The 19808-nt window shown below is 34.1% G+C and overlaps 1 protein-coding gene across 2 annotated transcripts in view; it reads right to left on the bottom strand.

Moving 5' to 3' along the window:
* USP34 (ubiquitin specific peptidase 34) overlaps positions 1-19808 on the bottom strand; it is a 205895-nt gene that overhangs the window by 58299 nt on the left and 127788 nt on the right. For both annotated transcript variants that reach the window (XM_019717509.3, XM_019717506.3), the window contains 9 exons: positions 14940-15140; positions 11972-12054; positions 8176-8216; positions 7909-8033; positions 6275-6427; positions 4980-5084; positions 3522-3577; positions 3304-3424; positions 462-645 (listed from right to left, as the gene is read on the bottom strand). In XM_019717509.3, coding sequence (XP_019573068.3) covers positions 462-645; positions 3304-3424; positions 3522-3577; positions 4980-5084; positions 6275-6427; positions 7909-8033; positions 8176-8216; positions 11972-12054; positions 14940-15140 — 1069 coding nt within the window. The remainder of the gene's footprint in view (positions 1-461; positions 646-3303; positions 3425-3521; positions 3578-4979; positions 5085-6274; positions 6428-7908; positions 8034-8175; positions 8217-11971; positions 12055-14939; positions 15141-19808) is intronic.

Here is a 19808-nt window from a genome sequence, read left to right as displayed (position 1 = left end):
AAAATTCAAAGGAAACATAAAACATTATATATGGTCATTTTAAAAAAATTAGTAGGAACACATTAGCAAAACTAATTCATTCCCTAAAAATTCAAAGGACTGTCACAACTTGATTTTACTTAGCACTAAATTATTTAACCAAAAAGTGCTTAAGTATTTTAGATATCTATAAAATGTTCTTCTCATCTGTTTTTCCTTTCTTTTTTTTAATTAGCTTCAGATGTACAAAACAATGTAATAGACATTTACCATTTATATCCCTCACACAGTGATAACTCACCTGCCCTCATCTGTGTTTTTTAAAAAAACAATTTTTACTTTTTAACTTCAATAATATCTTAGCAACAATAGTTTATAATGGTAAAGTGTGTGAATAGTTAATTCTTTCTTTAAACCATTCCCTCCTCAAATCTCATTTCTGCATACAAAATTTACAAAAATTAAAGGAAAAGAATGCTTACACTGCATGTGTTGTGCCATAACCCAGTTATGTATTAGCCTGTAGTTCTCAACAGATCCCTTTACCATCTCTACTAACAAATCATAAGCAGCAGCTCTTGAAGAATGTGATTTGCACTTTGGCTGTTGTCTATCTTTTAGACTAGGCAACAAAAACAGGAGATTGAAGATATCTCTTAAGAATTCCTGGAAAAAAAGAGAAGACCAAGTATAACATCTAAACGTGGATATTAATTACATTCCAAATATAATGAATAACTTACCAAGTAAACTAGGTCATATGACAATCTAAAATTTACTAAAAGACTTCTAAAAACTTAAAGCAGCATCATATACTATCATCTGAAAGTTTTCCCAATGTTCATTTCTCTTACAGAAAACAGAATGGGTAGATCAACTTCACTCTTACCTCCCTCTTGAAACCTAATATAGCTTATTCTTACCGATTCTCATTGACAATGCTATTATTTTACATTCTATTAAGTGACCGAAAGTTTTTGTTAAGGACTCATTACTCCCTATCTTGACTGCCTGTGCCTTAAGTTTCTCCTTATTTCACTCTAATAATAATGTTAGTGGCAACAGCAGCAAAAGCAGAAACTTAGTCAAAATGAAAACTTTTAAGTGCCAGATAATATTCAAAGGCCGCCAAATGAAAAACATTAAGAACCTGGCCTGGAGTCATCGAGTTGGCAGGTGCCAGAGTCAGGATTTAAGACACCAAGCCCTTAACTTCTACACCAGTGAAGTTCAAACGGAGGTGCAAGGTTTTACCATGTGAAGTACATTTCAGCTGTACTTTTTCCTAAATTTGATATGCCTGAGAAAGGGTCACTTTTCCCATTTGTTCCTTCTTAACTTTCTTTGGTAAAGTAGCAAAGGACCAATTATTTTCCTCACCCATCTCAAACACTACGGTACATTGTTCTAGGGTTAAAATCTCCTGGGGTATTGCATGGGAAAAAAAAAAGTAATATACTTAAGACTGAGACTCTGCTATCCTTAGAAAGGTCGGATTGTAAGATTGGCCCTTGGCTGTCATCTGGAAACATGCAAGGTAAACAGTTCCCTCCTCTGATGTAAAACTTTCCCTAAGTGATAAAAGTGGCTCGCTGTGCCCGTTTGTATTTGGTTTATGCTGAATAACTGCTTTATATCTGGGAATCTGAAATTTCAGTGATTATGGTAAGTCATGCAAATACTATGTGCCTACAAGACCCACCACGATAAAAACCCTGGACTCCTAGGCTCAAAAGAACTTTCCTGGTAGACAACACCTCACATGTGTTTAACACTCATTGCTGGGGGAATTAATCATATCCTGTGCAACTCCATTGGGACAGGACTCTTAGAAGCGTGTACCTGGTATCTACCAGACTTGGCCCCATACTTTACTTTTGCTGATTTCATTTTGTATAGCCTTTTGTAAAGTGATGTATTCTGATTAAAATGAATCAAATTTACTTTTAATAGTATATAAAGTATAATGGGACAGGTGTGCAAAGATGTTCCCTGCAGTTCTTTTTTTACAACTAGTACCATGTCAATAAAGATTTGCCTCTTTTGTATTTAATTTTTAAAAATTTTCCTCTTTAATGTATTTGTTTTTAAAATGAAGAAAGCAGATCACATAATCTTACTTGCATAACATAAATTATGTATTTGTGTATTTAATATATCCACAGAAAGTCCTGGAAGGCCATGACCAAAAAAGCATCATGGGAAATTGAACTATACCCCAAAAAAAATGTATTTAAGTGGATACTTTGGTCAACATTGCTCAAGCAGTAGTTTGCTGTAATCAGAAGTGTCTGGACACTGAATGTAACCACTTTGAGGACCTCTTGTAATTACAGAAGTCAAACATGACTTGTATTCATCTTTTGTTATCAGTATATATTGAGTATTCCAATTTTAATACTTTCCTTTCTTAAAATGTGTATACATTTTTTTGGAACCCTCTGTATATAGGTATCTTCTCTTTGTAATAACTAAATTTTCATTCTTTATTTACAATAGTTGTTGCTTTAGTGTTATCAGAAAAATAAACACATTTATATTTTAGAATAAAAGTTATATATTGGTTTATATGTAAGACTTCAATCAGCAAGACTATAATTCAATCAAATTATTCCCAGTAATGGAAATTATCCCCTGTAATGGAAAACTAAAAAAAAGACCTACAAGAAATAGCACAGGAAGGAGCTTTGTGGAACAGGGGAAGTGGCACAGCTCTAAGATTGATAAGACTGTCACCCAAGTTTATCTCAAGAACCCTTAGTGTATGCCCATGGGGACAATATTCCATCCTTTTGGTTATTCCTATTTCCTAACGCAATCAGTGACCTCAAGAAAACAATCTTGCAAACCATAACTAACTTACTCACTGCAGGCAATGACAAAAGTACCAATGGAAGAGTGAATAATTTAATCTAAAGAGTAATTAGACATTTGTTGGTGTAGGGTCACTAAGTGTACCAACTATTCAGTAATAGATTTTACGTCAACACGTTTTTAAAATTTGAAGCCAGTGTGATACTCTAAAATGACTACTTACTAATTCCACTGTGTAAGTTATTAGTTCAAAATATTCAATCCCACAAAACTGTACCATTAAAGTCGAAGTGGTCTCTCTATCAATAGTCACAGGAAGTAAAATTTGTTTCTGCATTCTAAAAACAAGCCAAAAATTTATATTCTAGGGTTCACTTTATTCAAAGTTCACTTTTCCTGCCAGCAATCAAGTTCTAGCAAACTTAACGTTTGCATGCTTGAGAAAATTACACATACCCACATACAATTTGGATATATTTCATATAGACCTTTGGATGTCTTAATACCAACCTGTCCTTCCCTTGAAAATTTAAAGGGTGGTTTGTGTTTAATGACACTTGTTGCAAGCCTGAGGAGTCCCGTAAGCCCGTCATCTTCTATATTGCCATCTTGATGATCAAGGATCTCCCTGCTACAAAAAAGAATAAAAGCAAAACAAGACAGTTCACATAATTATGTCCTTTATCATTCCTCAACAATGTAATTGTCAATTTCACATCAAATTTTACCTTCGAATACAGTCAGCCAAATGTCGTGCCAAAGCATCTAAGTCAAGGAGTGTTGTCTTAATACAAAGAGAAAATATAAAATTCAAATATAAATTTTAATGTTTAGCAGTTCAGAGATTATTAACACAACAACAAAAAATCTTTTCTTTGTAAGTAACAAGAATTAGGTTCATCCAAATTCATTAATCTACCTATTAAATAATAAGTAACTCTTTACTTATATATAATGTAAATTAATAAAATTATAATTGTGAACACATCATTGATAGTCTTTCAAAAAAGACACAATAGAATGTCAGTAATACACTGTGATAGTCACAGCAATTTATTGAAAAGACACTCAGGATTGTTGTTGTTTTCTTTTTCTTTAACAATTTTATATAGATGTACTTCACATAATATACAATTCACCACTAAGGTTTGTTTTTAACACCGCCTTTAAACTAGGCTTTAAAAATAAACTTAAATGTACAGTTAAACATTTCAGAAAGCTTTAATTCTCATTGTAACTGAGCAAACAAAAGATTTTATAAAATAGTACTCAATATAGGAGGATTTTCAAAGAAACTCAGATCTCTATGAAGGAAAATAACTTTGGCAAGCAAGAAATAATAGATTCCTACTTTAAATGGGCAATCCCAGGTGTTAAAAAAAAATCAATGTTTATCTGGCATCAATATTTTATGAATAATAATGAAGTAAATTAAAACATGTTCAGTATTAATTTTTATAATTATTTCTCAAATGAAAAGTTAAAAAACTAAGAATTCAGATGTAAAACTGTTTCTTAAAAGTAGTAAGTGCAAACATTACAGGATATTTTAAATGTAAAGTGCATATATTGCACGTTGAAATGCATAAAAAATTGAGAGAAATGTATCTTCTTCAAGTGTTTTTGATTTTCTCTGAAATCATTTAGATGCATTTTAGCTTACTAAATTAATAAAGGAGAAAAAATAAAAGAGTTTATGTGACAAGTTTGTCTTTGAAATTAACTTGTTTTAAACATTTCTTTGGATGAAAATGTTTTAGTCTAGTCTGAGAAAAATAGATCAACAAAATAATAGTGTTTCTTTAGCTTTAAATAACTTGTATTTTAATTACAATTTTATTTTACATTCAGAACTCTGAATCTATATTCTATTACAGAAACCTGTTAATAAAATTTAAAGTCTAAATTTCACATTCCAAGTAAGATTTTATATCCACAAATCTTACGCAGAAGAGACAAGAAACTACTTACAGGTACCATATGAAGACATTTCAACAAAGATCAAAGTAAAAAGAACAAAGGAATCAGAGCAGAACAGAAAGATAAAATACAGAAGAAAACTGATGACATTTTCAACTCATTATAGATTGACAAAAATGCTTTTAATAAGGATATATAAAGTTAAGAACACACATGTATATAATTCATCTCTATTAACAAGTTAATGTATAATTTCCTGAACATACCTGACTAGCGTCCTTTATATGTATGTTGTCAACTAATTTGCACAACAACCAAAAATACTCTTTACATCCAGGTTTTAACATTGGTTCTTCTTCATAATCATCTATCTATTAAAAAAAATTCAACTTTGTGAAAACATTTTTAAAAAGGAAAATTATATTTAAGAAACTACAGGCTTTATGAAAAAAATTAAATCCCAAGACAAACTAAACAGTATTCAAAATTTAACAAAAAAAATGAAGAGAACACTACTAGTTTCTGTAAAATGGAATAATTAGGTACGTAAGTGAATAATACGAGAACTCTCAGAAAAACATCACTCTCAAATTACTTATAACCTACTTGGAAAAGACATGAATAATGTATAATGCTAAATAATATGATAAGAATTAAGAATTCAATATAAATGTGGGAACAAAAGAAACCTGTAGAACACGAGTATATATATAAATCTACCCACATGCAATGGCCTATCATACCGTGTTTCCCTGAAAATAAGACCTACCCGAACAATCAGCTCTAACGCGTCTTTTGGAGCAAAAATTAATATAAGACCCAGTATCGTATCATATCATATCATATATCATAACATAACAGACTTGGCCTTATAGTATAGTAAAATAAGACCAGGTCTTATATTAATTTTTGCTCCAAAAGATGCATTAGAGCTGATGGTCTGACTAGGTCTCATTTTTGGGAAACAGAGTAGTTTTGAAATCTGAAAAATAGAAAGAACACATATTTTTTACATAGTCAATGATAGATTAATATGGAGGAGAAAAATGTAAATCCTATGATGTATTTCTGGGACTAGTAAAACTTATTAATGGGCTCTGGATTTATTGTATGATAGAAGTCTTTTACAAGGCTAGTATATACACTGAAGCAGGGAAGGAAATTGAAAATTCTAAATATCATCATAATTAAAAAAACAAACAAACAAACTTGTGTAACAATGAGAAGAAAGCTACATTTATGATGTTTCCATCATTCAACTTACTAACACAAGGCCCAGACCCTAGTAAGAACAGATGCTATTTCCAAACAGAATATCCATGAGGGATCCCACAGAGCAGAAATTAAAGCACACAGATTCCATTCCTAGGTGTAACATGGACACAATTATGTCACAATACTGTCACTTTAAGAACTATGTAACTATTATCCTCTTGGTAAAAACTATATACAGTAAACAAGTACTCAAAATTACTGCAAGGATATAATACAATGATAAACCTGAAGCAAAGAAAACTGCAGAAACAGAAACTGCTCCTGAACATTCACAGTAAAATCTTACCCTGATAGGTTTGAGTGCTTGAGCATCAGGAAGAAATTTCAACAACGTTGAGGCAGCCAACAGCAGAAAAGAACGATTGATTGAGTCTCCTCCATCCAGCCCTGACAGAGATAACTTATAAAGACCATTGCAAGACTCATGACGGACTGCAGTCTAAATGAAAAACCAAGTTCCAAAGATAGTCTGAGTTAGTATTAAAAAGTTAATATTAAGATTACTATCTTGCCAAAAATAACATGTTAGGTGGCTTCTTTAGTAATAGCTCTTAAAATATTCTCATCACATACTCATGCATATAAATAATATATGATCAAATAAAGTATCCCAAAGTATACAGTGATATGTAAAAACATATTTTAGAAATTCCAAATACAGGTATAAAATAAAACCAAATAAACACAACAAAAGACAAATACAAAAGGGATTGAGGAGAGGCTATTCATAACAACTTATTTACAAGATTAAGTAACAGGATAAAAGTAACAGGATAAAACATTTTCAGAACTAGAAGCAATTTAGAAAGTACTTAAACTAGAACACTTTACAGATTCTAAGGGACTTGCCCAAGTGTCACAATGGTTATCTGGGACAGATCCAGAACAACTACCTAAGGATAAACTCTAATTAAACAGAAAAAAACAGAAGAAACTTCTCTAAAATATGAATTACCAAAATACTCAAGTCCTCCACCTCTAGAAAAAAGCAATTAAAAAACAAAACAAAACAAAATAAAATAAAATAGGGGCCGGCCCGGTGGCTCAGGCGGTTAGAGCTCCATGCTCCTAACTCCGAAGGCTGCCGGTTCGATTCCCACATGAGCCAGTGGGCTCTCAACCACAAGGTTGCCAGTTCAATTCCTGGAGTCCCCACAGGGGATGGTGGGCTCTGCCCCCTGCAACTAAAGATTGAACATGGCACCTTGAGCTGAGCTGCCTCCCTGATGGCTCAGTTGTTGGTTGGAGCCCAGGCTCTCAACCACAAGGTTGCCAGTTCAATTCCTCGAGTCCTGCAAAGGATGGTGGGCAGAGCCCCCTGCAACTAAGACTGAACACGGCACCTTGAGCTGAGCTGCCACTGAGCTGCCACTGAGCTCCCGGATGCCTCAGTTGTTTGGAGTGCGTCCTCTCAACCACAAGGTTGCCAGTTTCGACTCCCACAAGGGAATGTGGGCTGTGCCCCCTGCAACTAGCAATGGCAACTGGACCTGGAGCTGAGCTGCGCCCTCCACAACTAAGACTGAAAGGACAACAACTTGACTTGGAAAAAAGTCCTAGAAGCACACACTGTTCCCCAATAAAGTCCTGTTCCCCTTCCCCAATAAAATCTTTTAAAAAAATAAAAATATAAAAATAAATTAAAAACCCAAAGTAAAATAATCACTCTGTCAACAAGTATTTCAGAAAAGACAAATATGAATGTTACAAAATATTTAATGTTCGCACTACACTTAAGTTACCTACTTCAAAACACTCTAGATCTTAAAAGCATTAAATAAGCACATTCCAGATAATGTGATATATTTATGGAACTATATCTGTCCATTTGTTTCCATTAGCTCTTTTTCATTATCAATGCTAATAATACTATGAAAAAATATGAAGAGTAACAGTAGTAATCTTCAATCTTTATCTTACCTCAGGAATAAGGAGGGTCAATTTCTTTAGCCAATCTTGTAAATGATCACTATCAGCAAGGCTAGACTTCACTAAAGAACAGCAATGAGCCCAACTCACCAAGAGCCACATTGAATAATGTGAAACTAAAGAAAAATTAGAAAAAAATGACTATAAGGGCTTGCACTATAAAGAAAACACAATGTTCATTATTAAAGATATTATATATAAATATATCTAGCTATACAAATCTTTACCTATTAAAAATTAATTTTTTTGAACCCTTACCTTCATGTCTAGACCTGTGATCGGACTGAGCTTTCAAAACTCTGTAAAATAAAAACACACCACCACCACTAATTAAATTCAGCAATGAATTAAAAATAACTTAATTTATTACCATATATTCTTAAAGTAAATACCACTCTTCCTCCAAAAGATTAGACTTTTAAGAAAGCTACTGTTATTTTTTTTCCTATGGTCTTTATCTTTTATTTTTAAAATCATTGGGAAAATCTTACAATAGCAAATACCAATTGAATGTTCACATTTAATAAACAAAATTTGAGTGAATCCAACATTGACTGAAATAAGTGAACCCTCAAAAACTGCTCATGATTTAGTTACTAAAGATACGTGTATTACAAAAAGTAAGGCTATAACAGTTTCAAGTAAAAAAAAAAAATATTAACATAAAACACCCTTCCTTTGACAGAAGAAAAATTCTGAGATGTCCTAAATTCAATTATAGTGGGCCAGAGGGAGAGAGACAGAAAGGGACAAAAATAGTTAACCAGTTATTAGCCGTGGGCCAACTAACAAGAGACTGATCATATTCCTGAACGTATACTGGAGCTGTGAATCAACTTCTATAGTAACCACCAGAAGCCACCGATCTTGCTTATACATAAACTTTTGGGGCTGTTGCCTGAAACCAATCAAAAGTAGTTAATATTTCTTTCTTAGGGACTATGTACAAATCCTAGAACAGCCGCCACTTTACCTTTTATAACCCACCCCCTTATCTATAGCCAATGTCAATTTTTTTCAAAACAACTTATATCTTTCTTCCTCAAAATGTAATGTATAAAAGAGCCCATCAACTCCAGGAGGGTGGACATGTTGCTATTCCAACTAGCCCTGCTCCTGGTGGTTTAGATTTCTTGCCCCAGGACCTGGTCCTTTTGTGGCTAGTATTTGGCTAAATAAGCTGTTTCTTTCAGAAAAGCTTTCGGCCATGAAGTTTCTGTTTAACACTCTTATATTGTTAACGCCAATTTCTATCAGGAATGGTTAAAAGCAAATTATTATAAAGTAGAGAAAACTGAATAGTTTAATTCTGTATTATTTCACCTCCAGTTTTTTCCATGATACTTTTAGTAACTTCAATGGAAAAATGTATTATCTCAATTTAAAGAAAACTAAATATTAAAATTTTTATTTTTAACAAAATGATTAAATATGGATTATTTGCCTTACAAATAAGTTGTTTAAGAAAAAAAAGCACCATCTCTGATATCCCCACTTCGCTATAATTCATATAGTCACCTTTCAAAATCTCAAAAAGCAAGGTTCACCCAAATTATTATTTAAAGTAAAAGGTACTAAGAAGTTACAACTTTACAAATCAAGTCTTTGGCCATGTTATATGTTGAATTTTTATCATACCAGTATAATATATTTAACTTTACCAGAGCAGCCACCCATCCACCTTTGAAATATGTACCATTAGAAAATTTTTGATAACACAGGCAAAAGTTCGTTGTAGCTGCCTTAATTGGTAAAATCTCCTAACAGTATAAACTGAAGGTGAGAAACTATGAAAAGGTAATGGTGCAGAAACAGGAGCTGAGAAAACACAGGGATGGGGTGGGGGAGCTCACATTACAAAAATGTAATGAGTTCTTTAAGAATGGAACTGGTGGAATGAAAACGAGAATTGTCACAGAGTGAACCAGCTTGAAAAGCAACAGCTGGTATCAAATCTGCATTTATTTTTCATTGTGTGAGGTTAACAAAGTGAACAAAAAGCAGACCACAGCAGTCACTGAATTGCCTTAACTCACTATATTGTAGTGTGTGGGATCCTGAGGTAGAGTTTGTGTTAGAGGATGAGGAGGAAGAGTTAAGAATTATTAAACTGGAGAGTAATTGGTAGTTGGGATGTAAAATGTGTTTTATCATACAAATCAAGGACATGTTATAGCATTTTCTTCATTTCCTCATGTTAATAAATGCATTAAGTTTTACTAACAACAAGGTATGGTGCTTGGCACTGAAAATATAATGGTGAGCAAAATCAGATACAGTTTGTATAGAACTTAAGAGTCTAGTGGGGTAAAGCAGATACTAATCAAGTAATGAATGTGAATTCAATTGAGACAGACACTAAAGAAAAGTACATTAAAGTAATCATGCTATTTATATGCAACTGTTGCCATGAAGGTGACTTTTAGAAGTATCTAAAAATAGTCAATTAGCTATTAGCCATAAATAAAGTTAAGCACTTTTAAAGGTGTTTATACTAGCTTTATAAATCATTTGCATACATGGCAAACTTTAGCCCAACATAACACCTACAGAATACTTGGAAATTAATTTTACATACTTTATGTCGTTACTTAAGGCATACAGTCAGGTCCCCATGTATTAGCCAGCAATTATCATATTTGAATTTCTGTATTGAAATTTTGCACATTTAAAAAAATTTCCAACATAGCCCAAATAAATGGAATTGTATTGCATGCTTTAACTATAGTCTTATAAACACATTTCCAGCTCTGTCCACCAGGGCCTAGAAGCAAAGAAATACTAGTAGCATTGAGTACATCAAGCGCCTATATTTTGTAGGTTCCCACCAACAGGAACTAGGGCTTCGTAAAGAAATGACTGATTGATTCTAGAACTAAGGGAATTTACAAGCCTATAAGATCTTGTAGTAACAGGAAAAAAAACATTCCCCCCCTCTATGCCAAATAATGGGTTATGTCAAAAGGACACATGAACAAAGCTTGACGAGACCAACTCATGTATAGCTTGAGCAAAGTGAATAGTAATGAATTACAACTTGTAAATGAAACAAAAAAAATCTACAAATCCAAATTGATACTAAATAAAGGGAGGAAGAGAAAGCTCTTCCTCACAATAAGATGTCAACTAATAAGCATAAAATGGGAAGAGTTAGAAAATTACTAGTTTGTAAACATACTAATATTTAATTCAGGCAAGAATCATCACTGAATGCTAAAAATCAAGGAATGAAGATTTTATTAGGAAATTTAAGCAGCTGCAAAATATCTTCCCAGAGGTTACTTTTAATTACAAAGGAAAAATCAGAAACCTTACTGTAGAGAAATCTGCAGGAAACCAGATTAAATGATCAAAATTAATATCACTAATAATGGGACAAACTGACATCACCAGTATGTACTGGGAAAGACACATACATATTTCTGCTAAAATGTATAATCTGAATCTAATCATGAGGAACAATCAGGAAAACCTAAATCGAAAGGTGTTTTATAAAATAATTGGTCTGTACTACTAAGAAACATCAATATCATCAAAGAAGGACTAAGAAAGTCCCCTGATTAAAGGAAATGGAACAAATATGACAACTAAAGCAGTACATGATCCTGGACCAGGAAAAGAATTCTCATAAAGAATATTAATGAGACAATTTGAGTATCAATTGTATATTAGATGACAGTATTATATCAATGCTAAATTTTGTAAATTTGAATATTTTACTCTAGCTGTTAAGAAAATGTGCTTGGTATTTTGAGATACACATCAAAAGTTATTTATGAGTAAATGGTCATAATGTCTGAAACTTACTCTCAAAGACTCAGGACAATATGTAAATAAATGTGTTCGCACAGACACACAAAGAAAATATGTGCTCATGATCATGCGATAAAAACAGGCAAGATGTTGGTAATATGCAAATCTAGATAAGCGATACGAGATTCATTAAAACACCATAACAATTTTTCTGTTAAGTATTACATTTTTTTAAAATGAAGTTTTAAAACACATATTCTTACTACAAATACATACATAAATTATGATAAAAACTTCATACCTAGGAGCCAGATTATCGTATGTATAAGCAACAGACATAAGTCGCTGAATCAAACTGGTTCCTTGCACGAGTAGAAGAAATACCTTTAAAACATAAAACATTAAAAAAATCCTTAAATATACTAAAACACAAAAATGCATTTTTCACCCACGACTCCAAATTATTTAAATTTTTATCTATGAGAAGGAATATCCCAAAAATGGCTATATGAAAAATACTATAAAAATATCAAATATTAGAAAACCAGCATTTTTTTCTCTTTAAAAGTATTTATTCCTTTAGAAATTTTTTTTTATTAGTTTCAGGTGTATGATACAATGTAATAGTTAAAGATATTTATACCCCTCACCAAGTGATAACCCTCCTCCCCCAATCTACTATCCCTCTGACATCGTATATAGCTGTTACAGTTCCACTGACTCTATTCCTTATGCTGTACTCCACATCCTGTGACTATATATATATAAAATTATAATTGACATTATTCAGCTTCAGCCTCAGGTGTACACTGCACTGGTTAGGCACCTACACCATCCATAAAGTGGCCTCCCTAATAAGACAAGTGTCCATAGGATACCCTACAAAATCTTTACATTATTATATTCCGCAAACTGTCTTTTGTATCCCCATGGCAATCATGTAAAACCAGGATTTTTTTTAACCAAACTTAAGAACAGCAAATTAAAAAAAAATAAAAATAAATATATATACATATATATATATATATATATATACACACATATATATATATTCAAAATTTAGAAATACACAGGCAAAACTATTCTTTACCTGTGATCCAGAGTCTCTACATGTCACCCAACTGGGTGAGAAAAATATATATTACTTATTAATGGTTTTGGGGGTGGTGGTTGAAGAATTAAATATTTTTTTTATTTTTGAAATAAGGAAAAAAAAAAAGTCAAGCAGTGGCCGATTCCTCAACCATCCTGAAATAAATATAGAAAAGCAATATACCAGAAATACAAGCATGGATTCTAGAATAAAAATTCTGAGGTTCAATGTTTAGTTTATTAACTTTCCAGCTGCATGATTCTAATAAACACTTAGTTTCTAAATCCGAGTTCTTCATCTATATAATAGGGGGAAATTTTTGCTAATTTAATTTTAAAATGTTCAATCCGTTCTGTAGGTTGGAACCCACTTTGGGCACTTATTTCAGAAGGCACTGTTCCCATCCTGGAAATATTAGTCCAGTGCAGCAGGTAACATGGAAAACACTGTAACACAAGTATATGCAACATACCAAATGTCAAAACAAAGGAGTAGCAACTAAACCTGTCCCTGGCAAATCAGAAAGCTTCAAAAAAAATGCTTAGGCTGGACATGAAAGCCGAATTTGGAATTTGATCCTTCTGAAACGCTATTAAGGAGAACAAATGAAATAATGACAGTAAATTATTAAAAATTACTTATCTATAATATAGCAAAATTGATGGCTCTGTCTCCAGAATTAGTGTAACAAAAATTTTGTTCCAAACAGCTTAAATTTGCATACTAAGCTCTAATTATTATGATAAACAAATGGTAAAATATATTATGCACCTTTTGTAAACTATAAAAAGCTAACACTGGTTTGTGTGTAGGAAAGAACTCCAAAAAGGTAACACAACATTATTAAATGGTAGTCACCCATGACTGGGGAGAAGATTCACTTGTACATTCCCATTTTCAGTAAGCATGTAACTGCATACATTTTTTAAAAAACAAACATTCTTTTTAAAACTCCACATGTATGTATTTTATATATGTACTTATATACGTATTTATATTATTAATATCTCAAGAGGAAATCACTAATAAGGATCAAAAGTTTTGAAAGTATTTAGTGAGTTGATGGAAGGGAACACAATCAATTTGAGTTTTTTATATTATAACCTGGTAAGTTTATTCTGGAAAAAAATCAAACATTTAGTAAGGTTAAAGCAAGTAGTTCACATATGCAACACCACAGAGCACATTTAAATTATATTGTAGTTCACATGTCTCTTTTAATTGTATTAGCTGCAAATGATCTGGAATACCAGCACAGACCATTTTTCGCATTTAACTCCCAAAATTCCAAATGGAAAATATGCTTCGGGTTTCCTTTATATCAGCAGTTTCCAACCTATGATGACTACAATATTTCTGTATCAGTAATAACTCAATACCCTGATGTTTCCTGGGCAAGTATAAGGTGAGGCATCATTCTCAAAAGGTTTCAAAATGAGGAAGAGATTTCACTAAAAACTCGTCTTCATCTCTCCCCACTTCCCAGTTCACTGATGGAAACATTGGAAGGGCAAATATCTGATTACAGGAACAACAGACTCCACAGTCAAAAGTAATTCTAATTTTAATGCTGCATGTGAAGGTCATTGCACTGTTTTCTTCAGCTCAAAATCTACCATCCTATATACACATTTGCTCTGCAATTCTAGGGCTGGTATGTCACAAACTAAATTCCTCCTTTGCCAGCTGACTTCCTATTAGGTTCCATTAACCTAAGATAGTAGAGAGATTACTTCTTGCTTTTTGTGTTAGCACTGTTGCAGAAGTATTTTACCCAGAAAAGGCAGCAGAAGGCTTTTCTCTGAAGCCTAAGGCCCAATTCAATGGGATCCCTCCTATGAGCATGCATATGTATATCTATAACTATCGACCGATAGATCAATATAGATATATATCAGTCCAAATAATGAACTCAAACCTACAGATAACATTAAAATGCCACATAATTTATTCCTGAATTTTAGATGATGAGCTGAAAAGCATTCTTGCTTCATAATTACTGCTTATTTAAAATGAAGGCATTACTTCAGCTGTTACGTCCTACTGTGGTAATCTTGGATAGCATTTCTTACGCATTTGTGTATTTCTTCACTTTGTAAAAATGAAAATGTACAAGCTCTCCTAAAACATAAATAGAATTCATTACTCCAATTCAATGTTAACTTTTGTACTTTACCTCTGTTAATCTTGGTATATGAAGACCCTTAGCATGATCACCAGCGGCCTTTCTTGATTTGCCAGGCCAAGTTCTTTTCCTATGGCTTTCTGCTATACCAGACCAGGCGAAGACATCATGATAAGCTAAATCCAAATCGGATGGATCTACCGCAAACTGGCATATTAACTTCAGCAGGCAAGCAAGACAGTCTAGCTGCCACTGTGGATAAGAAGAAAATGTCATTTCCTGATTTCTATTAATTTAGTAAGGTACCTATACAACTTGGAATTTAAGGCCAGAAAACAAAAATAATTATAGCTAGTAATTATCCACGTGCTACCGAGTTTTGTTGCTCATGTATTATGGTTAGTAACAATCCAATTTTATAAAAACGAAGAAAAAAAATCTATAGACACCAAGAAAGTATATTTAATGAAACAGAAATGACACTTGCATTTGTATCATGAAAAAAACTATATATAAATGTATGTAATACAGACACAAGGTTTCTAAAAAAATATACTGTTCAAAATACATGATAATTTTAAAAAAATTATTAAAATGCTAACAAAGATATCATTTACCTATCAATAAAATGAATTGAAAAACAAAGTAATGCAAACAGTTTCTCCACACAAGTGGCATATACTCTAATATTTTGGAGCCAAAGCAATAGTTCCAGAAAATAATTCAACTGATAATATTACACTTACATACAGACATTTAAAATAAAAATTTCTTTGGTAAAATATTAAGTGTTTGGTATTGATTTCAAAACTCTACTTTAACATTTTTAAAGTAAAACTCTTCCTTTAAATAAATAAAAATATCGAGTGACATCATCAAAATGGCGGCATGCGGTGAGCCTCTGTAAAGCTCCCCTGGAATCTACAACTAATCAAACAACCATAACTCCACAAAGGACTCCCTGCACAGCAGACAGGCAAGACGAAGAGGCCCACTACTGAATTCACCTAAACGTGGGCGAATCCCCCGAGCAGGGGAGGAGGGAAGGGAGAAGTGTGAGACGGAGCCGCGCGGGCGCAGGACACAGACCTAGCTCAGTGCTCCGAGCTCGCTGCATCCCGGAACTATCGCAGCCGAGGGAGACGGAAGAACTCGGACTGCTAGGGCTCCGCTTATGGGCCACAAGGCTGAGGGGGCAGCATATAACACGGCTGAACCCAACGCTCACGGCAGAGACCTCAGAGAAAAGACTGAGGGAAGAAGGCTGAAAACGGTGGTTTAAGCCCTCACTGCCTAGCAGAGAACGGAAGCCGAGCAGAGACCGGAAGCCGAGCAGAGACCGGAAGCCGAGCAGAGACCGGAAGCCGTAGGCACTGAGACTAGCCACCCCCTCCCTACCCTCCCAGAGCTCGCCCCGCCCCCACCTGCCCGGTGCTAGAAACAGAACAGTAGCAGTGTCAGATCGAAAGAACAGAATATTTGCTATTCTGAGAACTGTGGACCGCAGACACAGATTTGCAGCCCAACTAGTTCCGGCAAAGGGAAGGGATCTGTGGAAGCAGGACCGGCTGTGGTGGTGGTGGTGGTCGTCACCGCCATTGCTCTGGTCCACCTCTCACAATTCACCCCGCCCCTGGCCCCACCTATCTGGGCGGATCCCTGCAGGAGTAAACAGAACTGCTGAAACATACGGGCTCTGAATCTGGTGCAGGAAGAGCTTTGGAACTTCAAAAGCTCTCCGCATACCCACACAGACACTGTGCCTGTGACCCAGGTGAACTATTAAAAGAGGAGAAGCCCGTCTCCCAGGGAATCCCCCCATTGTGTGAGAAGCTGGAATAGTGTGGAGAAAACATAGCACTACCGTGTGAGAGAGAGAAAAAAGGCTGTAGTCAGAGAGAAAATAAAACATTCTACCAACAAGCACTGGAAAACAAAAGAAAGACCTCTTCCTATCAACCTGTTGCAGAAGCCACTCCAGTAGATGTCTAGGAAGACAAATAATAAAGCAGTAATTGCCATGAATAACCAAGGCAACAAGACAGCTCAGAAAGAAAGTGAAAAGTCTCCAGAAAAGGAACTTAAAGATATGGAAATATGTGACTTAAATGACGGACAATTCAAGATTACAGTTCTGAAAAAACTCAAAGAGATGCAAGAAAACACAGAAAGGCAATTTAATGAACTCAGAAACACAATCAAAGAACAACATGAGCAGTTTACGAAAGAGATTAAAATTTAAAAAAAGAACCAAATAGAATTTCTGGAGATTAAGAACTCAATAGAAGAAATTAAGAATGAAACAGCCAGCTTAGGTAGTAGAGTTGACCAGATGGAGGAAACAATCAGTGACATTGAAGATAGAAACCTGGAAATTACACAGATGGAAGAAGAAAGAGACTAGAGACTTAAAAGAAATGAAAGAAGTCTACAAGAACTTTCTGACTCCATCAGAAAGAGCAATATAAGAATAATGGGCATACCAGAAGGAGAAGAAAGAGAGAAGGGAACAGAGAACATATTCAAACAAATTGTCGATGATAACTTCCTAAACTTGTGGACAGAACTGGATCCTCAAATCCAAGAAGCAAATAGAACACCTAATTACCTCAATCCCAACAGGCCTTCTCCAAGGCACATTGCATTGAAGCTGTCTAAAATCAACGACAAAGAAAGAATCCTCAAGGCAGCCAGGGAAAAGAAGACAGTAACCTACAAAGGACAGCCCCTTAGATTATCATCAGATTTTTCAGCAGAAACTCTACAAGCCAGGAGGGAGTGGAACCAAATATTCAAACTATTGAAAGAGAGAAATTATGAGCCAAGAATAATATATCCAGTAAAGATATCCTTTAAATAGGAAGGAGGAATAAAGACTTTTCCAGACATACAGAAGCTGAGGGAACTTTCTAATACATGACCTGCACTACAAGAAACACTAAAGGAGGCTATTCTACCACCATCAACAGAGACAATTTGTGGTAACCAAAACATAAAAAGGGGGAGAGTAAAGGCCTGAACCGGAATATGGCAATGGAGAAAGTAAGCATGCTGAACAAAATGGAATACTCTAAATATGAAACTTTCTTCTACATAAACTTAAGGGTAACCACTCAAAAAAAAATCCAGAACTGAAATATATACTGTAATAAAAGAAGAAACAGAGGGAAACATCACAGAATACCACCACACTGAAATAACAGACAACAAAAAGGCAAAGAATGGAGACACAGCCTTACCAGAAAACTAAAGATAGAATGACAAGAAATCCTCACATACCAATAATCACCCTAAATGTAAAAGGACTGAACTCACCAATATAAAGGCACAGAGTAGCAGACTGGATCAAAAAACTAAACCCAACCATATGCTGACTCCAAGAGACACATCTCAGCTACAAGGACAAGCATAGACTCAAAGTGAAAGGGTGGAAATTGACACTCCAAGCAAATGGTACCCAGAGAAAATCAGGTGTAGCCATACTGATATCAGATGACACAGACTTCAGGGTGAAAAAGGTAACACGATACAAAGATGAAAATTTCATAATGGGACTATACAACAAAAAGACATAACAGTCATTAATATTTATGCCCCCAATCAGGGAGCACCGAAATATACCAAGCAACTACTAACAGAACTAAAGGGAGAAATTGACCAAAACACAATTATACTAGGGGACTTAAATACATCATTGACAGCTATGGATAGATCATCCAAACAGAAAATAAATAACGAAATAACAGCCCTAAATGACACATTAGATGAAATGGACATAACTGACATATATAGAGCACTTCATCCTAAAACATCAGACTATACATTTTTTTTCTAGTGTGCATGAAACATTCTCAAGGATAGACCATATATTGGGACATAAAATCAGCCTCAGCAAATTTAAGAAGATTGAAATCATACCAAGCATATTCTCTGATCACAAGGCTTTGAAATTGACTATCAACTGCAAAAAGAAAGCAGGATAAAACACAAATACATGGAGATTAAACAACATACTTTTAAAGAACGATCGGGTCAAAGAAGAAATTAGAGATCAAAAGATACATAGAAACAAATGACAATGAAAATACATCCTACCAAAATTTTTGGGATGCAGCGAAAGCAGTTTTAAGAGGGAAATTTATATCATTACAGGCCTATCTCAAGAAACAAGAAAAATCCCAAATAAATAACCTCATGTTATACTTTAAAGAACTAGAAAAAGAAGAACAAATGAAACCCAAGGTCAGCAGAAGAAAGGAAGTAACAAAAATCAGAGCAGAACTAAATGAAAGAACAAAAACACAATAGAAAAAAATAATGTGACAAAGAGCTGGTTCTTTGAAAAGATTAACAAAATTGACAAACCCTTGGCTAGACTCACTAAGATAAAAAGAGAGAAGACACTAATTAACAAAATCAGAAATAAAAAAGGGGAAGTTATCACGGACACCACAGAAATACAAAGGATCATCCAAGAATACTATGAAGGACTATATGCCACCAAATTCAATAACCTGGAAGAAATGGACAAGTTCTTAGAAACATACAGCATTCCTAGGCTGAAGCATGAAGAACTGGAAAATCTAAACAGACCGATCACCAGTAATGAAATTGAATCAGTCATCCAAAACCTTCCCAAAAGAAAAAGTCCTGGACCAGGTGGCTTCACTATCGAATTCTACCAAACCTTCCAAGAGGATTTAATACCAATCCTCCTCAAACTCTTCCAAAAAATTGAAGAAGAGACAGTACTCTCTTACTCATTTTATGAGGCCAACAATACCCTGATACCAAAACCTGGTAAGGACAACACAAAAAAAGAAAACTACAGACCAATATCTCTGATGAATCTAGATGCAAAAATCCTAAACAGAATTCTAGCAACTCGAATACAACAATGCATTAAAAAGATTATTCATC

Source organism: Rhinolophus sinicus, chromosome 2 (assembly GCF_057876585.1).
Source record: "Rhinolophus sinicus isolate RSI-liver-muscle chromosome 2, RSI-T2T, whole genome shotgun sequence".
In the NCBI taxonomy this organism is placed as follows: domain Eukaryota; kingdom Metazoa; phylum Chordata; class Mammalia; order Chiroptera; family Rhinolophidae; genus Rhinolophus; species Rhinolophus sinicus.
This window is presented reverse-complemented; position numbering and strand designations above follow the sequence as displayed.